This window comes from Haplochromis burtoni, unplaced genomic scaffold (assembly GCF_018398535.1).
Source record: "Haplochromis burtoni strain Fernald_Lab_line unplaced genomic scaffold, NCSU_Asbu1 Contig_434, whole genome shotgun sequence".
Lineage (NCBI taxonomy): Eukaryota > Metazoa > Chordata > Actinopteri > Cichliformes > Cichlidae > Haplochromis > Haplochromis burtoni.
In genome coordinates, this window is record NW_024582795.1 from 161,076 (window position 1) to 184,352 (window position 23,277).

Consider the following 23,277-nt stretch of genomic DNA (forward strand, 5'->3'; position numbering starts at 1 on the left):
ACAACAAGACACACAAGAAAAATAATATAAAATTTTAATTTAGATATTTAAACTCTTTCAGCACAGCGGAAATATTTCAGCACAGGCACAGCTCTCACTCACCGCTTTGACTGAGAGTATTATTTAACTGCTCTACATGATTTCACAGGTAAACACAACAAAATCACACCTCTGCTATTATCCTTAACCATGCACGATGATCATATTTGCTTGTTTCAGGATATATTCACACAGCTCCAGCAATAGAAACTCCGCCTTCTTGGCAGTGAAATTACGGCTGCAGAAGAAGAGGCTTCATATTTTACCTTCTGCTGATGCTGCAGTCGCTCCTCCTCCAGGGTTTTGGTGACAGCAGCAACATCTTCAAGGGCTTTGAGCAGCTGAACGCTGGGCTCAGCACTCTGCAGCAGCAGCATGCTTTGCCTGTTGGCCTCCTTCTGCTTCACCAGCATCTGCAGAAAACCGAGGACGATGATGAGGATAATGGGAACAAAGGAAGTTTTAGAAAGAGAGAAGGAAATGCCCGTCTGTGAATCTTTACTCTAAACAAACCATCACAGAATCTGCTTTAATCCCACAGAGTGTTCACTTTTCAAATCAGTAAACACCAGATTCAGGACATTTCACCAATATTAACACACACATCAGTTACAAGCACAGAAACACAGTTCACTGTTTATCACTGAAGCTAGCAGCAGCAAAGCTCAGCTTGGATTATCAGAATGAATGACTTTAGAAAACTGTGGGAGTCACAAAGTGCTCTGGACGAAGAGGAGAAACTCTCAAATGCCGATTATGCAAAATATGAAGATTAAGTTCTGCAGCTGTGGTGAGACAGCAGCCGCAGCAGCAAGCATGGCTTTTATGTATTAACGTAGTGAAAGATTAGTCATTGTGTTTGCCAGCTGGAAAACTGGAAGCAGTGTTTGATTCCACCATGAATCATATTTCAAATTTCTGCTCTGCCAAGACAAACAGGAAAAGGCAGATTTTAAGCTTCTTTAGGTGTTTGACTGTACAGCCGCATTTCTGTGACTCGCTCTTTACCTCGTGTGCATAAGTTTCAGCTTTGACTCGGAGGCTCTGCTCCAAGTCGAGCTGCTCCTTCATTCCCTCGTACTCCTGAGCTGCCATCATGGAGACTGCAGAGACAGGGGGGGCATGTTTAGAAAGGCACTGATGTTACGCTAAGGGTTTGGAGTTTTTAGCATAGCAGCATAAATGTGATGCTGAATGAGGTTACTTGTGCTTTTACTCCAGCTCTCTGCTTTGCATTACAGTTTTTTCTGAATGCTTAAACCCTAACTGTGATTCCTGTAGCACAATCTCTAAAACTATTCAGACTTATAGCAAAACCACTCACTGAGTTTGCAAAACTAAAAGCACAAAAACTGCTTTGCACTCAGTTTGCAATTTTGTAACACACACTTTGCAAAACTGTAGGCACAATTCACTGCACAACACTCAATTACCAAATTTCCAACACACTCCTAGCAAAAGTATACACATGTATGGCTATCATTAACACTAATTTGCCAACTGTCTGGCACACTTTCACATGTGAAAACTTTTTTAGATAATTAGTTCACTTTGCAATCAGCCTAAGCACTATAATACAGGTAAGCTGTGTGTGCGGAGTACAATGGAGGGAGCAGAAAGAGTGAGAAGTAGAGGAGGCCGAGGAAGAGGACGTGGAGGTGAAGAAGTAGGATGAAGAGGACGACAAGGACAAGGAGGAGCAAGAGGAAGACGAGGAGGGGGGAGATGAAGATGAGGAGGGGGGAGAGGAAGGGTAGGAAGAGTAAGAAATAGAATTGCTGATGACATCAGAGCTACAATAGTGGACCATGTAATCAACCGTGGAATGACCCTGAGGGTAGCTGGCCAACGGGTCCAGCCTAACTCGAGCCGCTACACTGTAGCAAGTACCATAAGGACATCTTGAAATGAGAATCGGTTAGTACAGTCACTTCGCACAAAGATTTGTAGCACTGCCATATGCCAATGAGAAACACACCAATACCATTGATGTAAAAATACTGAAATTGTTACTTTACAGAATTGCTAGATGACCAGATGCTGGGGGCAGAGGAAGCATGTTCACTGCAGACCAAGTAACCCATATAGTCATTATGGCGATTGCAAATAATCCTATACTTGGAAATAAACACTTGTGTTTGTTTTGATGTGTTTGAATAAACACCAGTACTTGAAGTTTGGATCCCTCTATGCTTATGGATCTATGACAGAAGTATGAGCTCAAACTGACATAGCCTACCTTGTGCACAGAGAAAGCAAAAGCCAGATGTGTTTTGTATTCATACCATCAGTGTGCAGTTGGCGCATTGTGTGCTTAGTAGATGATGGCTTGTGTGTACTGTTTGATACGGAAACACCATTTTTACGAAGGTGTGAAGAGTTAATCTAGCTGTGTTTGCTTTTGCAAGAGAACTACAATGTTTTGATTATTGGGTGACAGGTTTTCTTATTTGTGTGAAGAGTTTTGCAAAATTAGCCAATAGTTACAAAAAATGTGCTTAAGCAATCAGAAAAAACTGTAAGTTGCTCTTTGCCTGCAGTTTATTTCGACTCACCTCTGTTAAATCTCTTGATGGTTTTGCTTTGCTGCTCGACTGTTTCACGAAGCTGCTTCATCTCGGTCTGATCTTTCTCTGACTGCTCGCAGTGGAAGAGCAAACACACAGAAAACGTCTTAAAAACAGAAACTTTATTTCTCTTTCTATTTTTATTTATGAAATCTTCATGACTATCGAGACACTGACCCACAGTTTAAGCTTGTATGATAAGAGAAAGGTTTGGACTGAAAAAATGTTTCCAGAAACAAACTAATCACGTGACCCATGATGTCACAAACAGTAAAGTTTGTGCTGTGCAGTATTCACCTGTGTAATCAGCTCTTCTATCCTTTGCTGCTGGTCATGAATCTGACAGACAAAATTCTTCTTCTCCTCCAACAAGCTGTTCACCGTCTCCCTCAGCTCTGAGCAAACACAGTGAAGTATATTCATTTATTCAGATTAGCAGCTGACTTATGGAGTGTATTGGAAAACTCATCAAGTGCAGTGATTTAAAAATATATTATTAGCAAGAATGAATGAGTAAAAATGAATCCGTGACAAAAACGTTGTTCCAGAACACGTTCCTGCTGTTTGTGGAAGGTGAACCTCATTTGGTGAGCTGTACCTTTAACCTGCTGATGGTACTGCGTGAAGACGTCGGGGCTGCAGTCTCCCGTGTCTGCTGCGTCTGCGTCGGCCTCCAGCGCGATGCAGTCGGAGATGCTGGGGAGCAGCTCGTCCAAACACGGCCGTGACGTCAGACTCGGGTACTTCAGCTTCCTGTTCTCACAGTTCAGCTGCAGGTCAGAGGTTACAGGGGTCGACAGTAAGAGCAGCTCAGTGAGATTAAAGCCACAGAAATCATAGATCACAAACTATCGGGATCAATCCTGAAGCACACATTTCCTGTTTACTGCATTTAGATTTTAATAGATTTTAATAATAATTTTTGCTCTGGTCTGGATTATTTTCTTTTCATTTACAACATTAGTTGGTCTGACAGGTTACGTTGCTTTTATTTTATGAGTTGAGATGTTTCTAATGCTCTGTGATGATGATTTGTTGTTGTTTTTTTGTCTTTTAGAACTTATTTTTAGTCAATAATAATAATCTGGGCAGGCATCATGTATGTCAGGCGTCACACTGGACAAACGATCAGTTCATTTATTCAGAAACTAAATCGGCAACAGGAGGCGAGAGACAAACAGTTTGTGGAAGAAATGATAGAAAGTGAAAGCACTTTAAGGCATTATTAGTACTTTTATCAACATGAAAATCTGTTCCGTACCTTTAAACTGTATACCGGTAATTGTTCACCATCATCGCTGTACCTGTTCTAAGTATTTTAGACATATTACTACATCATTAATGTAACCACACAGCTGTTGCAGTGGAGGCATTAATGCACACAGATAATGTAGTCAAATCGTCTCTGTGCACAGTCATCCTGACTCACTCCTCCTGATACTGCCAGCTGAGCCCTGATAATTCTAATCTTAGCATTGATTATTGAGCAGCGTATGTGTGTGTGTGTGTGTGTGTGTGTGTGTGTGTGTGTGTGTGTGTGAGTTTGTGTGGGTTGTGTGTGTGTGTGGTGTGTGTGTGTGTGCGTGCAACCTTTGTGGCCAGGGCCTCTGCATTCTCCCGACACGACTTCTCGATCTCCAGCTGAGTCTGCAGAACACTCACCTCCTCAATCACCATCTGCGACACTGAAGCAGTCACACACACACACACACACACACACACACACACACACACACACACACACACACACACACACACACACACACACACACAACACACACACACGACACACACACACACACACAGAGTGTCAGTTTTGCTTTCATACTCTAAATGTTGAGTAATAACACAGCATAAGTAATGCAAGTACATAAATATGGTTTTATTGTTACTGTTTTACACAATATTCACAGAATGAATTGACTTTGACAGAGATCACCATTTTTTAATGTCTGAAGCCAATATTAAAACATCATTTCAAAAAAAGCATCAAACCTCGAGATTTGTGAATAAAATCAGTGCTCAGCAAATTTTCACTTTAGCTGCAAGCGACTGTTATTTAGACGCACACAGATGCAGTTGAAGCTACTCGACCTTTGAACATAACAAAAATCAGGTTTCCATTACAGATCGTACCCTTTATTGAACCTTAAGCGAACAATGGCATGTCCACAGTGAGTTGCAGGTTTTGACCAATCAGAAAGACAGATATTTAAACATGTAAAGTGAGTCATTGAAAGGTCCTTTGAGTGAGTATCTGTCTCCTTGATGCAGAGAAGAGAAGAAGCATGCAGAGCATCGTGCCGTGTCGTTTTGCTCAGAGAGTATCTGCTAATACAAACAGCTGAAAGAAGCAGGCTTGAGGTTGTTAGACGCTCACAGCTGTCGAACGTGTCACCGAGCCTTTGCGACTCCTGGGTTATTTTAAAATGACCCAGATCTGGAGACTTGGTGAAAAAAATGGAGAGTGAGAGGAGAGAAGTAGCTTTGCTATCGTGTCAAAATAAAGCTCAACTCGTCTCACTGTGCTGTCGTCTCTGCTGCATTCTGGGTGTAACTGGTTAGAGAGCTCTGATGATTAATCCCCAGAGTTTACAGTTTTTTACAGACGCTAGGACACATTTCTCAATACTTAGGTCACTTTTGCAAAACTCTTCACACAATCCTCCTAACTGACCGTCAGCTTGGCAAAGCAGTTCATTTGGTAAATGGTAAATGGCCTGTATTTATATAGCGCTTTACTAGTCCCTAAGGACCCCAAAGCGCTTTACATATCCAGTCATCCACCCATTCACGCACACATTCACACACTGGTGATGACAAGCTACATTGTAGCCACAGCCACCCTGGGGCGCACTCACATTCAAAATGCACTACAACTACCAAAACACTTCATTCAGGTCTCAAATAAACTCATTCTTCCAGAACACTAGCAAAGGTTGACAGCCGACAAACACACTTTGTCACCCACAAAACAATGACCTAAAAAACACTAACAACATGTAGCATTCACAGTGTTTTCTTGTGTAAAACAAGGACACATCTCTGTTTATAATTTCAATATATGTTACTGGAATGAATCAGACATCATGCAGAATTCGTTAATATTTGTTTATGTATTTTTATTTTTTTGCACTAAGTAATCCCAAAATACAAGAATTTGTATACACACCATCCACTGATACACATACAATAGTAATGCTAATCTACTCGGTCTCTCCATTTGGCCACAGGTTCTCATCCACATCACATCTTATGTCATCTTGGGCAATACACCTAGGAAAGAATCTTCTGGCTCCCAGAATTGAAAGAGTTGAAAAATTGAAGGAGTAACACCTGTGTAGATGTTCATCTACAATGAGAATCAGCTGTGGCTGGTTAAACTGCATTTTTAGATTTAAAATATGTTTCAATAAAATATTGCTGTTGCATTTTGCTGTCTTTTTAAGTTTTGCATTGTGTTATTGTTTTGGCCATAAGTTTAACAGGTTTGAAAACAGTATGTAAGCACATGCAAAATGTCCTGTCCGTACAAAGATTTTTGGCAGTTGTTGTGTCTGAGTGAGAAGATAATTCATGAAATTTGAGAGATGTAGTCATTGAATGCATTTTGTGCCAAAACAATGATAACTGATCCTCAGTTTAGCCCACATAGACTTCTGTTGTGCTCACTGTGTGAGGAGTTTTGCAAACGTGACCTAAGTATTGAGAAATGTGTCCTAGCATCTGTAAAAAACTGTAAATCTAAAGTCTGTATTTCAAATACAGCTGAAATACATGACAAGTTTTGGTATTGCGACACAGTCAGTCCTGGGCTCTCTCAGCAGCTGGCGCTGGATTGTATTAGAGCCAACAGGAAGCTGCTGCTAACATCCTGGCTCCATTAACACAGTCCTTCCTGATCAATATACAAGCTCCAAATCTAATTATACTCTTCACTCCTTCAGCTGAAGGCAGGAGGAAATGTGTTCCTGCCCTCCTCCTCCTCATTTGCCACAGAGACTCTGTAATAACTCTGATGTACTGTCCTCTTTCTTTGTTGTTGTTGCACTAGCATTTAGCATTGGTCAAAATATTTATGGGCATATTTGTCTGTGGTGTGAAACAGAGAAGTGGCATAAACAGATGAAACCAGCACACTTCTGTCAGACTCCAGAGTAACCCACACCTTTGCAGTGAACAGCTGCTGTAGTGGGCAGCATTCAGTATTTTTTGTATTTGTACTTGCTGGTGAGCCTGCATCCCTCTGCTGAAGCTCAAAAGTTCATGTTGGCTCTAAAATATGAAAGAACAGAACTTACTTTTACAGGAATAAAGGATGGAGAGAAGTATACACAGACTGGCATACTGAGCAAGCTGAATACATTCTGGTTCTTCTAATTCTACTCTACTTAAGTGCTTTACACAGCATGCCTTTTTCCTATGGTTGTGCTTTCTGTGTAACATTCACACTCCGGCGACTGCATCAGAGCAGCTCAGGGTTACTATCTTGCCCAAGAATATTTGGCATGCAGACTGGAGCAGCCAGGGATCAAACTACCAACCTTTTAACTAATAGATGACCTGCTCTGTCTCTGAAGCTACAGCCACTCACTCACAGACCAATCACAGTTGAGGTCTGCAGAGCTGAAATGTGTAGTTAAATGCACGTAAACAGCACAGGGAGCATGCAGGGTCAATTCAACTAGATCAGCGTTCAGGGTTTGCAGAGTACTCAGTTTAAAGAATCTAAAGTTTAAACGAGTCTTATACAGTTACTCCCTGAATCATTTACACAGCCTGGATCACAAAAAAATGACCTGCTCTTTGTGCTAAAAAAAACCCTAAAAGTTGAATTGACATGTTTTTGTATGTAAAGTCATAGAAAATGTTTTTTTTACTGTCCTGTGAATTTAATTTTTGTCAAATTACAACCAAACTCTCTCACTTTAGAGGCACAGACAGCGTATCTGTGATGCATCTATATTATATTTTGTGAACCAGCTTACACCAGCAGCGTCTCAAACAAACACCATAAAGTTTCATTAATACAAAACTCAGGAAACAAACTTGACAGAAACCTAACAGAAGCTAGCTGCACAATAGAAGCTGCTTTGTGGTTGTCACATGCAGTATGACAGAAGAATCCCGTTCACTGTTTCCTAGCAGGAATCTCAATAACCTGTATTTGAGCACTCAGCGTGTGCAGGGTAACACTTTCCATCACCAGCTGAATGCAGACTTCATAACACAGCACATGAGCGGAGCAGTTAATGACAGGCTGCTGCTCCATCATTTGCCAGACCGGTTGTTAGGCTGCTGTAAGTGAAACCTTCGCGTCTGCTGGCATGCAGAAACATACATCGTCAGCTTATCCTGATTGTCATCTTTAAAAGATGTTAGCTCAGCCGGCGTGCCCAGACCAGACAGTGATCAGAAATATCACCTAATAACACTTATACACAATATTTCCTCCTTAATTTGTAACAAAAAGTAAAGTCTAACTTCTAATTTCACCAATCCATGCATGTCCTTCAAAGCCTTTCCTTGGTGTCCCATTTTCACAAATACACAAACAGCAGTGACGTTTAAAGTTTTTGCTGCATGAAAAAAATCTGCATGTGTAAAAAATGTCAGAGTAATATCAGACAATGAGAAGAAAATAGAAATCCCTCGATGATGACAGTGACCACAAGCTGAACCCGTCTCTGTGTCGCTGATGCCTTCAGGTCACCTGAGCTTATTACATTTTAGAGTCAGGTGAGACCTGCAGGAAACATGACTAATGCTTCTCTGCCTGATGATGCATTCTGGGCACATACCAACAGCTCCGCGTAAACAAAAACAGCAGGATTTAAAGGGCCTGCGGGACGTCGCGCTCCAGCTGTGGATCAGTCACTCGGCTTAGACACTGATCTGATCTAAAGACCACCGAAAAATGACTTCCTTTAAAGCAAAGCAACACATTTGTTAGGGAAACTGATCCAGAATAGTAACAGAGCACTGGAGGAGATACTACAACAACTATAGAACTATGTTACAAAACCACAAATAATCATGCTTTTTAATCTGTGTAGATCTGAATCAAACATATTTTTGCTAAAAGAAATGATGACATCGATCCTGTTGGGCTCTGTTTTAAATGATCGTCTTCACCAGGAAATAAAGCTGAACTACATCCTCAGGAGGAGGCTGAGGAGCAGGGGAAGGAACCGTTTCCTGAGGAGACCCAAAACAAAGCTCTAACACATCTGCCTCTGTCCTATATACATGGACAGGAGGGCTTGTGCTTTGCACTAACATGAGAAGGATCTCTAAAGTAGAGTAATTTTATTTTTAAGGCACAAAATCACAGCAAAATTGTTGGGGCAAATAAATAAACCGACCCAAACAAAATAGTTTCCTCATGTACCTCATCATGTAAATGTTTAGGTCTGGGTTTTTTGAGTTTGATTTATTATTATAAATTATTCTAAAAATGAAGCAGGCCTGTGATATGGGCACCAACTGACCCGAGGTGCAATTTTCATTCAAGCTACTTCACCTTCGGCTACAAACTACCCCGGTGCAGGCTGCAGGTCACAGCTTGATGGAGCTAACAGAACCACATCATCAGCAAAAAGAAGAGGCGCTTTGTCTGATCCTCCAATTGGCCGTGCCTTGAAATTCTAGGCCTGTAACAATAGATCATATACCCTGGAGTCCCAAAGCAACTCCCTAGGGACACCGTCGGGGGCGGGGAGCTCCTTCATATGGGAAGGAGACATTGCATCCTTGGTTGTCCTGGGAAGCTGAGAGAGGACCAGTGAGCGCTGTGTCTTATATCCCCACGCCCCAAGAAAGCAGCAGAAAATGGATGGATGGTATTTGTTGGTTAACCACTTAACTATTAAGTACATATTTTTCAAAAACGAATAAAGCTAGGTTAACATCATCTTTTAACTGTTTCTAAACCTATCATAAGATGAAAGTAATAAATGAATAAAGAAAAGTGCTGATTAGAGCTCTGACCAAATAAAATCCATCCACACATTTCTGAGCAGCCAAGAGCTGCAAACAGAAAAGCTTCAGCTGCAGAAGATGTTGACCCAGAGTGTCGGCCATGCTTACATAAGGGCCTGGGTATGGGTGAGGAAGCAGCAGTGAGGATGACGTGAGAGAGAAGGGAGACAGGGAAGGCTTCCGGATCTTTTTTTAATCCCTCATTCAATGTTTAATGCTCGTGGATGGGCTTTGGGTGTGTGATTCCCTCCAATCCAGAGACTCATTTAAACCCTCAGAGATCTCTCAGGGATTCTTTTGGTCCCTTTAAACACTGCTTCAGCCCACATGCCACCGCGGATCGTCCTCCATTTGACTTCACTGCAGCTCAGCTGCAGCTCTGCGGGTCAGACGGAGCAAACAGTTCATTCTCAGCTATTTATAGCTGAGAATGTTATTTTACAGGAGAAACCCTCAGCTGGTGCAGTCTCTGGATCTCCCGGTATCCCCACACCTAATAATGTGCAGTGAGAAATGTTAAGCTTCTTCCTCTTCTTTCTTTTATTTTTTTCCTCTATTGAAAAACCATTAATGTGGCTGTTTACGTTGTTTTCAAGTTAAACCATGCATAATTCATTTATTTCTATCTCCACATGTCTGCGAGGATGTCTTTACATATGTGGATATGTGTAGGTTTTATAATCCATATTTAATGTAATATAGCTGTGCCACATGCTCAGCATTTTATCCAGCAGAACGCGACACACCGACCCTGCTTGTTGTGTCTCCTTTATTTTTCTCGTGTGTGCATACGCTGACGATAGTAGCTTAAATAAGTGATGAGTGACGAAACGTTTCTCCCACTGAAAACGCTACGTCCAGATGAGCAGAATCAACCTTTTGGTGACAAATTGTAAGCTACCAATATGAATTATGAATAGGAGTTTAAAGATGTTATTTATTAACTAAATATAAATTGGAACCCCAAAGAGTTGAAATGGCGTACTCATGCTGACTGAGATCATGACAAATGATGAAAAATTATGCATCATTTGTCAGATAAGGATTGAAGGATTGAAGAGCAGACGATTCATCTTTTTTGAAAGCATCACAGGAACAGTTTGAAATAAAACATGTGGCTGTCCTCTCACAGACACACTTTGTCCTGCAGAAGCTGTTCTGGGTCAGTAATTCCTCCAAGCTCAGGGCCTCATGAGATAAATGACGTGCTGTTAAAACCTGTGACAATTGAAGCTAAAACAGAGGCAGGCTTTTGTTTTTCATCGACGAACTGCAGCTGGTAAAGCCGCTTTAGTGGCGGTCTGTGTTATCGGCAGAAGATTTGGAGGATTAGCCAACGGTTTGGACATTCATCTGTGCGTAACAGCAAAATCCCAGCGCAGTGTTAAAACAGGGTTAAAATGCTGGAGAGGACAGAGAGCTGTGGCGTTTAAGCTCCAACACTAAGCTAAGCTGTAGATAACTGAATGTCTAATTGTGTAATTATGTTTTAACTTTAGAAGTTCATTGTGAACATGATCAACAGCTTCAATGCTTTAGGGCACAATCTGTGATTAAATCTGATGCCATTGTTATTTTCTGTACTGTTTTTGAGTGTCGGATCCTTTGTGCTCATCGTATTTATGCCCGGGTCCTGATTTCATGTAGTTTGAAAGTTTCTACCAGAGTCACATGGTCACAGGTCCTCTGTGGACTCTGAGCATGTAATTTCAGTACTTCCTGCAGTACTCGAATGCATGGAAAGTGCAGCCACAGGCTTTTATCTAAGTACAGTAGACTGGATAACTAGGCTGCACATGATAATAACACTGCAGGCAATCAGCCTGTGAAGCTGAGTGCTGCACAGTTGGCCTCCAGCTACATGCAGCATTACAGTAGGTGATGCAAAGCACTGGTGGAAGAAGAACATAGAAATATATTTTTGTCTCTTTTCTAAAGTTTATTTGCTGATGTGTTCATTGCATTTCACATATTCTTTTGTCTTCTGTTCTGTGGAGTTTTTCATTGTTCTTTGGTTTTAACTGAGCTCAAACAAATTTTGGCTGCTGCCAAAATCCCTCCCAGGAAGGCAGGTTTGTCACTCTGCTCCTGTGCTCTTTTACTTGCTCTGCTGCACTGGTTTAATAGAGAATAAATTGCAGACTGTGAGACATCAGTTCCGCCTGCTTCCTACTGGCTGAAAGGTTCAGGAAAAGAGCTGAGGGCGCCGGGCAGCTTACATTTTAACAGAGAAAATATAAGGTTCAAGAAAAGCAAAATAAAGGGAAAGAAACCTTCTGACAGATCACCTCCTCCTAAATGATGCTCCTCAGTGCTCGCTGCTGCAGGAAACATGTTAGGACCTTTGCAATCTGTTTAGTTATTCCTACTTTAGGGTTTGTCAGCTTGCAAACATATTTATAGAAGTAATCTTGGACTAAACTCACAATTTCTGCCATGGAATATGACACAACGCTGCACCAGACGAGACAGGGCAGCTATGCCTGGACTATCTTTGGTCCAGTCACGGGAAAACAACAGAAATATATTTAGATTTTTAGAACAATTAATTCTCAACACATTAAAATCCACTCCAAATTAGAATGTGGATATCTCACAGACCAACTAGAGGGACAGTTCTACACAAAGTAAGCCTCGTTATAATCACCTGCACACACATTTATGTGTATTAGTAGCATTCTCATCAAACCCATGATCTTCCACGCTGTTGTTCTTCTCTGTGCTTTTTGCAACTTTTATAAGCAACAAACATTAAATACTCAGAGACTGATTTTGTGAAAAGGAACAAATATTTAACTGATAAATTTTTATGCTAAACAATGACAATGGGAATCAATAAATGGAGATAAAATTAAAACCTTAAAAATACCTTACAAAAACTGCACTCACAGAAGAAATGTAACAGCAGTAGAAGCAAACAGAGTGATGCCGAGGTGGACTTTTTAACCACAATCATTTTTGAGACCAACTATAATATATAGTTGGTCTCAAACTATAACAGAAATAACAGAAATATAATTAAATTAAACTTATATAAACAAAAATACAAAAATGTGAAATGTTGAGTGAGTTTCATAATCATGTATGTATTCTGTTACTTTACTCACAGGATTGTAATAAAGTCAGTTAGTTATGTTTGCTCTCAGTGTGAATAGGATCCTCCGTCACTGAGGCCAGTTTATTATCTCACAGAGACTCCGGTTCGGGTCATGTTTTCACTGTTTTATGCTCACTTAATCTCAGACTGGCCTTTGAGTTCCAAAAGAGCTCAAAATCAAGTACCTGCCAGGCAGCCAAGTCTCCCTCATTAAAGCCATTACAGCACAGTCATCAATTATTGAGGAACAGGTAGAAAGGGCCTTTCAAGGACCACAGTGGATAAAGAGTCAGGCAAGATGAGCCCACCCCCCTCCCACACACACCCTCGTCCGTCCCCAGTTTTCTGCTGCTGAATTATTCATGTCAGGAGGTTTTAATAATTCATGAGAATAACATGACAAGAGCGACTGCTGTCTTCTCTGGGGGAAGGCGGTGAATGAATAAATGAGTGAATGAACGATAGACTGGGTGTGTGAAGTGATGAGACCCATGGTGAAAAGGAGGATCAGCATTCTGCTGACACTGCTGAGGATCTTAGGTCCAGTTTTGCTGCTGACGACAAGTTTGTGACACTTTCCTGGCAGTTTGAGGTTTGAGTCGGATTAAAAGACTAGAATATGTTTTTCTCACAGGTTCCCATGAAATGTTCTGAGAAAAATCCCCAAATGAACAGAAGCCTTTCTGATAAAAATTTTAAACACCCAGATTTTAATTTGCACCTGTTAAACATAAGGACTGCAAACAGGAAGGCCTCTTTGTTGTGTGTGTAATGATACGCTCTTGCCGATCGTTGTATTGTATACTGACTCTACTTTAAACTGCAAAATATGAAAGACAATCATTTCCTTCCATTAGGAGCATGCCGTGCACTTTAAACTGCCACATTATTACCATTTAATATGAATATTATTGAGTTCTAGGAGAGGACTGCGATATCTGACAGTCACTGAAGACCTCAACAAAACACCAGCTGGATAACTCAGCTCATGTTTCTTTAAACGCCAGTTAAACCAACAAATATTTGTTAATTTATTCATTTATTTCATCCCCATTAGCCATAGGCCCCGCCCCAACAACAGCTGCTCGTGCTTGGCTCAGTTAGACAAAATTACAACCGACTGAAAGTCTGCAGACACAACGGCAGCTCTGTGCTCTTAATTATATAACACAAACGGTGCATCGGGGTTAAAGCTGATGCTTAAGTATAATGATCTCTGCAATGATTGCAATCTTAGTTTAGCTTGTAGCTAGAGCTGGGCGATATGAGATTTTTTCATATCACGATATGTTTTTTTCATTTCAGTCGATAACGATATCTATCACGATATAAGCCAAATAACTATATTTGTAAGATTTAAATGTGCCGTTGCTCACAAGTAAAGGAAATAATCAGCAGCTTGTTTTTATTTAAATATTTATTTCCCATAATAAGTTCAACAGGGTAGATGTACTTAAGGAACATGAGACTTTTTCAGATAAATAAAGGCAAATATTGCAAACTACACAAAAGGCAGCCGCTAAAGCGTTTAAGTTTCAAAATAGAACAAACGAAACAGACTAAATTGTCAATTCCACTTAGAAACAAAATATTAATTCTAAAAATAAATCTTAGTTTGTTTTACAGAAGAACAGACAAAACTGACTAACTTTTGTCAATATCAAATAAACTGAGAACTAAAAGGAAATTCTCAATCTCTCCTTGTTGTATAGCTTAGCTTTTCAAACAGTTTTAACAGTTACTTTAGTCTGACAAAAGCCGAATGACGAATTAGCGCTTCCAGTCAGAGACTGAGGCTACGTCCACACGTACACGGGTATTTTTGAAAACGGAGATTTTCCGTTTTCGTTTTAAAAAATAATCCCGTCCACACATAAAGGCAGAAATGAAGGAAAACGCTGCTATGAACATGCCAAAGCAGCAGGTGGCGCTAGATTCCTAACCGTGCAGAAATGTTGGCCAATCAGAAGTCTAGAAGCCTCGGTGGGAAAAAGTAAACAAAGCTGGGGCATAGAAGCAGAACCGAGTCGTATGTGTGGACGGACAGTAACTGTGTGTATATGTAAGCATTTAAACACTGCAGAGAGTAGAATTAACAGTATTGTAGAAATTCATTTCACCGAAACAATAACGTGGCGCACAGTGTGACGCATGCACCAGTTTATTGTATTTCCAGACTTGCTTTCGGCACAATTTACAGTGCACGCTACTCTGTTTTTTGTCAGACTTGAAATAGCCGAAATACCTTCACACTACGGAACTTCTATGGCTCTTCCGTTCGACAATCTCTCCGGCGTTGGAACCATCATCTGTTTTCTCTTCGGTCACGCTCGGTTGATTTTTCTAGTCGGCACACTCATTTCCTCCATTACCCGCTGGCTGCTTCCCAAACAAACACACGTGCGGCTTGGCACTTGTGCTGTACGTAACAAGTCACGCGACGTGACGCTGCGGCTGTGATTGGTTCGGCTCTGCGCTACTTAATTTGGATTGGCTGACCTTTTTTTTTTTTTTTTTTTTTTTTGAGGACAAGAGCGGCGAGGTCTATCGCGATAGCTTAATTTCTCTATCGAGTAAAAGTTATATCGCGATACATATCGTTATCGTTCTATCGCCCAGCTCTACTTGTAGCGTGTCAGTTTAATCATTCTCACAGAACACTAAGGAAAGAAAAGGCTGTTAACTGGTCATAAACCCAATAACTGGTAACGCTAATTATAACTTTATGATGCCAGGCAGTAAAAATCACCAGTGTGATTAACATAATGCTGCTGGGATCATGCTTGTGTGCCAAATTTAATGCCAATGCATTAAATACTTAAAAATGCAAAAGGTCAGTCTCACTGCAGGATCACGAATGTAGATGACCACGTTGTGCAAATTAAAAGGTCAAATAAAATGTTTAACCTGATGGCAGGCAGGGAAATGTCAGCTGAATTAGGATTTATCCTCTGGGGGCCAAGATGGAGTTTATCAAAATTCTCAGTAATCTATCCAACAGCTGTTAACTTATGTTCATAGAAGGTTAAAAAATACAGTGTCATGCCCTGTGGTGACACCAGATGTAGAGTATGAGCCCTGACAGCATCATTAGAGTTCATCCTCAGGGAACACTAACTTTGGTAAGACCATCTGAATGCCTCCACTTAAATTAAATCAACAAAGGAGCTCAGTAAAACAAAAATATCTTTAAATCAGACATTGACACGACACCGTTAGATTTAGGAAGAACTGCTGTAGTTAGGGGAGGTAGGCGATGACTCTGAATCGGCCTGTTTTACTGAAACGTCACCTGAGGACAAGCCACAGATGGAGAACGCCTGGTTCTCCTGTTACCTTTGGACAATAACAGCTCGCCCACATACACATAGCTGACTGAACCGACTGACATCACTGACCCGCTTCTCTAAGACACAAAAGGATAATTAAAATGTAATCTTTTTGGAAGACAAATGGTGGCTTGTGTGTTCGTTAATATGGCTAAATCTACAAGAATATCGAATATAAGCCTTTTGAATATGAAAAAGTTGGTAGTCTGAATTTTAGCATCCTAAACAGACATTTAGCACCACTAATTTATCCATCCCACACATAATCAGGTAGCTATGCAAACACTTGACTCCTACATGCTTCTATAATAGATAAACATCAGTAAACCTTCTCTTACCTCTGTGAATAATCATGGAAGGCATGGGAGCCGTAGGTAAGTGCTGCAGTTTCCTCAGTTTTAGAATCAGGAGTTAAACTCCTCAGAACAAAAGTGCTCCCCTACAACTGGCTGACTAAACTGAGAGTCACCATGGAAATGGGTGACACCCTCTTAAACACACCTGTTCAGAGGACAAGGTGTTGGTGATGTCATACCAGCAGAGGCACAGATGAATAACGCGAAGAGGGACGGAGGAAGTGAAGGCTCGCTGGGATGAGGTGTCAGGCTGCTCTGTGGTATTTGATATCTGGACATAAGTATTTGTCTGTGTGCACTGAAGCATTAATGGCACCATTTATTTTATTTTTTTTACTTTTAAATGATAATTATAGTTTTCTGCAACCTCTAGGAGGACGAGGACTTTACTAAATGGAAATCTGACAGGTGAAGAAAAATGAGTAGTAAGTTAGAAACTATTAATAAATATGGGCTGATCCAGAAACTCTAAACCAGTTTATCCCAAGGTCAAAGTGAGCAGACAGGAAATGCCAGGAGTAGCTGGATCTTCAGGGTACAGATCAAACATCCATGGTACAAAGCTTGTTTTTAGGACCAGGAAATTTGGTATAGATATCTTCTGTTTTATAAAGTTATAAGGCTTAAAAACCATTGATAAAAATTCGAAGCCACACCCATGTACTTTTAGGACCTGTAACTGGGAAAATATTCATAGTATGAAGGTAAAAAAATTGGATATACAAGTTGTTGCACAAAAAAACAATCACCTGATTCTGATGGGATATGTGTAAAGGTTTTTCAGAGTTGACTGCTTTTAAAACTAAGAAGATGACTTGGTATTATTCATCCTCTATAGAACACTAATGTCTGCAGAATAAATGTCTGTCACTCCATTATTGGTTGTTATAGCTGCTGAAGGTTATTGTTTAGCAAAGATTCTTTAATTTCATTTCCTGCTTCAAAACACATTTTTTTGTGCGTTTGAGAGTTTGAGAAGGTGTAAACAAGCTGGACTCACCTCTCTTGATGTGTTTGAGTTGTCTCTCTGCCTCGTCTCTCTCCTCCGTCAGTCTGTTGCACTGCTGGAGCAGACAGCAGGGTCAACCCATCAGATCATGTTCCACAACAGGCTGAACGTACAGGTCACTGATATCAGCAGAGTGAAGTTACACCCACACACACACAACAGTTTACACACTCAGCTGTGACAAAGCAGCGATTTTATCCTGAAACACTTTCAGCAGGCCAACAACGAGCAGTACCTGGAAGCTGGTGCATCAGACAAACAATCATTCAGAACCTACATCAAATCGAGAGTCACCAGTTAACCTAACACGCACACCTTTGGGGAAGCTGGAGAAACTGGAGAGAACCAACACAGGCACAGGGAGAACACGAAGACCCCTGACAGAAACACTCACACGTTAGGCGGGTACAAACCATGACCTTGCTGCCACTGTAGAATATTTCTGCAGGATTAGCTGCATGCATCTGCTGATTATCAAGCTGTGATTGCTAAGATTCACTGGCATTACTTTACTTGGTGACACCAACGTTTAAAATCCAACAATAATATTAATCCTTTCTGAATGTGGCTAATATGAAGTAATGCTTAGAACACTGCAGCGACAGTGTTAGCAGCTAACACAAGCATCACAAGCACTTCCTTCCTACCACGTCCTCCAGATAAACGTTCATTTTGCCCGATGCCCCTCTGTGCTGAAGGCTGCGCTGCCCTCTTCCATCGTCTTAAAATGCTGCCTGGCTTTCTGTAATAACACTGACAGCCCATCACCTCTGATAACAGACTGACTCACTCTGCTCCTGCTGACTTGACTTCTGCCATAGAAAAAGCCAGAAAGGCCATAACTGCTTATTTTCGCATCCACTGTCTCTTCTTGTGCTGTGTTTCGGACAAGCAGCTGAAGAGACGCCGCGTTTGAATGTTGGAAAAATGAAAGCAGCTGCAAACGTCACAGATTAACAGAAACTCAACATGCACACTCAAAGACAAATCAACTTTTCCACCACACCCAAACATGTATTTCTAGTCTGACTGAGAAAAAAACGCACAGCTGGTTAGAATCTCCCCATATTACTAACATTGACAGAGTTGCCTGACATACGAAAGGATTCATGTTGCTAAATCAAACAGGTGAAGCCAGGTGTGTGGTGGCATCGTGTGAATAAAAGAGCAGCCCCAAGAAGCTTTGGGATGATGACGGTTTCTTTCTAGTCAGCCGTCTCTCAGATATGTGTCTGTGCTTGCTCACTGAGCAGAAAAATAACTGTTGGATTATCATCCCATCATTCATATCTCCTCCCTGTTACAGGACAGAAGTAAAGTGCCCTCCTGAGTGACCACAGCCACCAACAGAGTATCTGCAGTGCTGCTGTGCTCTGCACACAATTAATTTAAAATGGTAATTGAAAGTCGTAAAGCTTTCAGTGATCTCCTGCAAAGCAAAAAACAAAAGTACACAGGCAAAGAAACGTCTCCCTGTGGGTTTAAACAACCTCCAGAGTACAAACGCACTGCATGAAACATCACTCTCTGCATACAGGAGAACACTGATTAGCTTCAAGCTCATTTTCTGGAGCAATGTAGTGAAATAAACATAATGGTTAACATATGACTGATGCAAACTGGCAACAGCCAAACCTTGAAGATTCATCAGAATCAGACCCTCTGCAGGGAGTGCATCGTTAAAAAGATTTACCTTTTACACGCTCCATCGGACCGCTGCAGTGATGTCACACGTGACAAGGCGCATCATAAGGAAATGCCAAATACAAGGTTAAAACGATGAACTTTTAGGCCAAATGGTATGTCCACATGCAGCATGTCATTAGCACAGTCATTGGAGGTAACTACTTCAGATGGACTGACATAAGATGAGCCAAAAGGCAGAAGCTGGGGACGAGTTTTATAGTCAGTCAAGGTGAAGTGAATTTTCCTGGTGGCCCAAATACAGGCTCCTTCAAGAACTGATGATTCGAACATTTGGACTTACAGACGTTCGATTTTTATAGTTCTCAGAAATAGAAGATGATGTCTCCTTTGTGGCTTTTAGTGTCCATCCTCGCTTGCCCATCAGCAATTTAAAGATGCATTCAGGCAGTTACTGTCTTCTTGTAAAGCCTGGACAAATCCCACGGTGACCATACTGTACTCATCAGGGGTTTGTGTTCAGGTGGTCATCAGTCACTGGTAAATACAGGAGAAGCATCTGACTGATGCAGCAGCTGGGTGTGATGCAAACACAGACTGGCTGTTTCCACAGAGTGTGCACAGGGCTCAAAGGCATCTTAAGCCTCTATTCTTTCTACTTCTGATCCACAGGAGATGAAGCTGTGCTTGCATCAGGGTGTGGCTGCTTTGGGATTGGAAAGGTGGATTAGACTTTTTCAGTCACCTCCACCTCATGATGCAGGTTAAATGAAACAAAGATGGTGACAGATGAAAGGCCAAACCTGAAGCTTCGTAACACTCTACAAACCGCTGGGTGACTTAATGTTGGTGGCTTCCCCCCTTACTTTTTATTTACTCTGTGATTGTTCCAACAAATGTTAGTTATTTGACTTAATCTGCCATTACAGAGCAACTTGCAGCTGATGAACCAACTTTTGACTTTGATGAGTTTCACAGAGCACCATTAGTTTCACTCTGTGTGGCCATAATGACCTAGTATTATAGTCGCAGGCAGACTAGATCATGAATGACCACCAAGACAGATAGCTCTTTGGTCATTTAGATCACTAAACAAGGCGGTCAGGGACACATTTGACCACATTTTCCACTGAAGATCCTAAAGCTACTTGGTGTTTCTGACAGTGATGGAGGACATTTTGTGGATGACGTACCAACACTTGACAAAACAGAGAAGTAACAACACTGCAAAATCCCACATATGGATATAAATTCTGGGATGGATGGGATCTTTTTTTTCCTTACAATTGGTGCTCGCTTGTCTTGTGATATGTAATGTAAGACCTATTTGCACACATTTCACCTGCACACACTGATGTCAGAGGTGTAACTTCAGCTACTTGGAGAACTGGGCTAATTTCTGGAATTCTTAAACCCGTTAAATGTTATTCCATTAAAATCTAGGACCAACAGACACCAGCACTTCCTGGTTTGAGCTCTAAGAACCTAAACTGTTCTTGGGGTGTAGCCCTAAACTGATGCTTCACCATCCTCAGCTCCCCTTACATTAGATTTCACAGATGTGACCTAAAAAGTTCTACAAACAGATGAACACAGTCTGATTGGATCTATTTTGTGTCAGTGACACAGATGTGTTCATGGTGTCCTGATGCTGACAGGAAAACGGTGCTTGATCTCATATCAGTGGTCAAAGTTCGAGGCCACTAAAGGGCGGAATTGCGACAAAACGGACATTCCTCAGATAAAAAAGCACGAAAAGGACATTCAGCATCCAGCTCGCTCGTGCTCTCCCTCTCTTTCCTCCAGCAGCAGGAAGCACTTGTCCCACTTTTGCCCGGCTCTACCTGCAGCCTCACACACTGTCAGCTTAGATTTCCCTCAGGAGCACAGTGAGGGCAGCCGGTTCATCGGCACACAGGAAGGCACTGAGGTTGCCTGGTTGAGCGGTTCGATCTCCTGCACTTCCCACCGACCATGACAAAAAACCTATTCCCCACCTATCAGAGCAGCAGTCCCAAGCTATTTGATTCTCATTTCCTTTTAATTTTAATGGAAACAAACTGTTATTATGAATATTTTTTCATTTTCTTTTGCACCGAGACAATTACAGTATTAAAACATGGTCCACATATGATAATACCTGGAAGGTTAAGCTTTTTTCTTTTGGCTGAATCCTTGTAAACGGTAGGTAGATTTAGCTAAAATGTAGATGCTTTTCTTTCTTTGCAGTGATCATGCAGTGTTTCTTGGATCCACACCTCGCTCATGCATTTAAAAATCCAGCTTGAGGCTTCACAGCTGGGCCTTGATAAGCCAATACAGTAATTACCAGAGTACGGCTAAAGTGTGGATCTTTAACTGTATGATCATGGTTGAGGTGGGTGTCTGGGAGAGTGCCTGAGCCAAATGAAGACCAGGAAATTTAGCTGAAACCTATAAAAACTACGACCCTAAGACTCTGCTCTTGTTCTTGGATTATAACTTAATTCTTTACAAAGTTCAAGAAGAAACTAAAGCAAACTAGTTTAATATTAGCAGGTTAAATTAGAATGTGAGTAATACTCTGACTCTTTTCTATTCCTCTTCACCCACAAAACAGCTACAAATACATTTTTCTGCAGAAGATGGTGCTAAAACAGAATTTTCTGATGAAACCCTGACTCTGATCGAGCATAAAGCTTAGTGATCCATTACTGCCTTTGAACATTAGAGCAAGGCACTGACACACTTTGGTTTGAGGGTCCAATTCCCAGTAAGTAAGTGGGCATAAAGCCATCAAAAGGGGGCAAGAAGCAGGTGAATAAGCACTAAAGGTTGATGGTTTTATTCCCACTTCAACTTTAAGCATATTTTTTGCTCTTGGAGGTCAAAGGGTGGGGCAACTAAATTCCAAGAGCAAGGCATTACCACTGAAATGGGGTCTGGGGTTCACTTCCCCTGTGCCCACCCCTACCATGCAGGTGTTTGGGGTCATAGCCAAGCCCTGGTGGTGTGAGAACATGATTTAAGGCGTTTTTCATTCTGTCTATTGTAAGGGAGCACGCAGTAAGACACACGGCCCAGAATAAACCGGCAGCCTCATTCACTCCGCACATTTTTACACAAAAAGACATACAGCGTGTTTTAAACCCAGAAACTTCCCCATGAAGGGAGATGTAGCTGTGCTATTCGTATCATTTCTCCTCATTGACTGGTTCAGTTCGCTTAAATGGCGTGAAGAGCACGATTTAGGGAGGGGTCCGGCTCTTTGATGTCTGAGCTCCACTAGCATAAGCCGGGCGGCGAAATGTCCCACAGGGGCAACAGAGCCGCTCGGGCTCCCGCATGCATGCTCGCCTCTCACACGCTGATTTGGAGTGTCGGAAGTCAGCACAGGAGACGTTTGTGTCATTTTACCTCTGTTTGCATGTGTGCGTCCTTCTCCTCCTCCTCCTCGCATCCTTCCATCTGCGCGGATGGTGAGCAGGGAAGCATTTTGATTGACAAATTATCTTCCAGGCTGCTGATGTATTCTTATCACCAGCTATATTTTTTTTAAAATCAGGAAAGCCGAACAGAGCTGAAATTCTAGGAGCACATGTCTGAACGTGAGCTCATTTTCTTCCCTTTGCAGCACATGGGATGGAGAGAGGTTCAGTACGATGCTGCTGCCGGCGGGCAGGACCCTCCTCCTCTTCCTCCTCCCTTCACTGACAGCGTCATCCTGCTCCCCTGATCGCCTCCTTCTATGGAGGACCACGATAGCCACACATCGAAATAAAGAATTCTGTGCTTAAATAATAATTTATAAAATGATTTCTGCACTTGTAAATTCATTTTCGAATTGATTTTTAAATCACTTAATCTAAACACTATTTTTAAATACATTTTTCAAAATGAATTATTAATCGATCAATAAACACTTCAATTTGATAATGAATTTCACAAAGAAAAGACCTAAATGTCAATAAAAACCTCGTTTCAGAAGCCATTTTCAAATTCCAAATTAACCTGATTTTCAAAACGTTTTTTAAAACACAATTTAAAATAGCGATTCCACTCTTCATTTTAAACAGTCACTGACAGCACATGTGGTACTTTAACCTTTGTACTGTTTTCATCAGTTAATTTTGCAGTTAACATGTTGGATGATCTGTCTGCTTCCGATCCTGGGTATGTGAGCACAGCTCCTGTAATCACAAAGAGAACAGAACCATCACAAACTGAAATATAAAGTTTATTTCTCAAATCTGAAATAGAGCTGATCCTTCTCTGT

General features: G+C 41.3%; 1 protein-coding gene across 1 annotated transcript in view; it reads right to left on the bottom strand.

Moving 5' to 3' along the window:
* The window catches only part of shtn3 (shootin 3), a 33,730-nt gene extending 11,012 nt beyond the window's left edge, over positions 1–22,718 (bottom strand). The window contains exons 1-8 of the mRNA XM_042213319.1: positions 22,419–22,718; positions 17,370–17,433; positions 4,197–4,291; positions 3,205–3,376; positions 2,904–3,001; positions 2,595–2,676; positions 1,048–1,142; positions 306–452 (exon numbers count right to left, since the gene is read on the bottom strand). Of these exons, the coding sequence (XP_042069253.1) occupies positions 306–452; positions 1,048–1,142; positions 2,595–2,676; positions 2,904–3,001; positions 3,205–3,376; positions 4,197–4,291; positions 17,370–17,433; positions 22,419–22,496 (831 nt within the window). The 5' untranslated portion in view covers positions 22,497–22,718. The remainder of the gene's footprint in view (positions 1–305; positions 453–1,047; positions 1,143–2,594; positions 2,677–2,903; positions 3,002–3,204; positions 3,377–4,196; positions 4,292–17,369; positions 17,434–22,418) is intronic.
* Between the last annotated feature and the right edge of the window lie 559 nt (positions 22,719–23,277).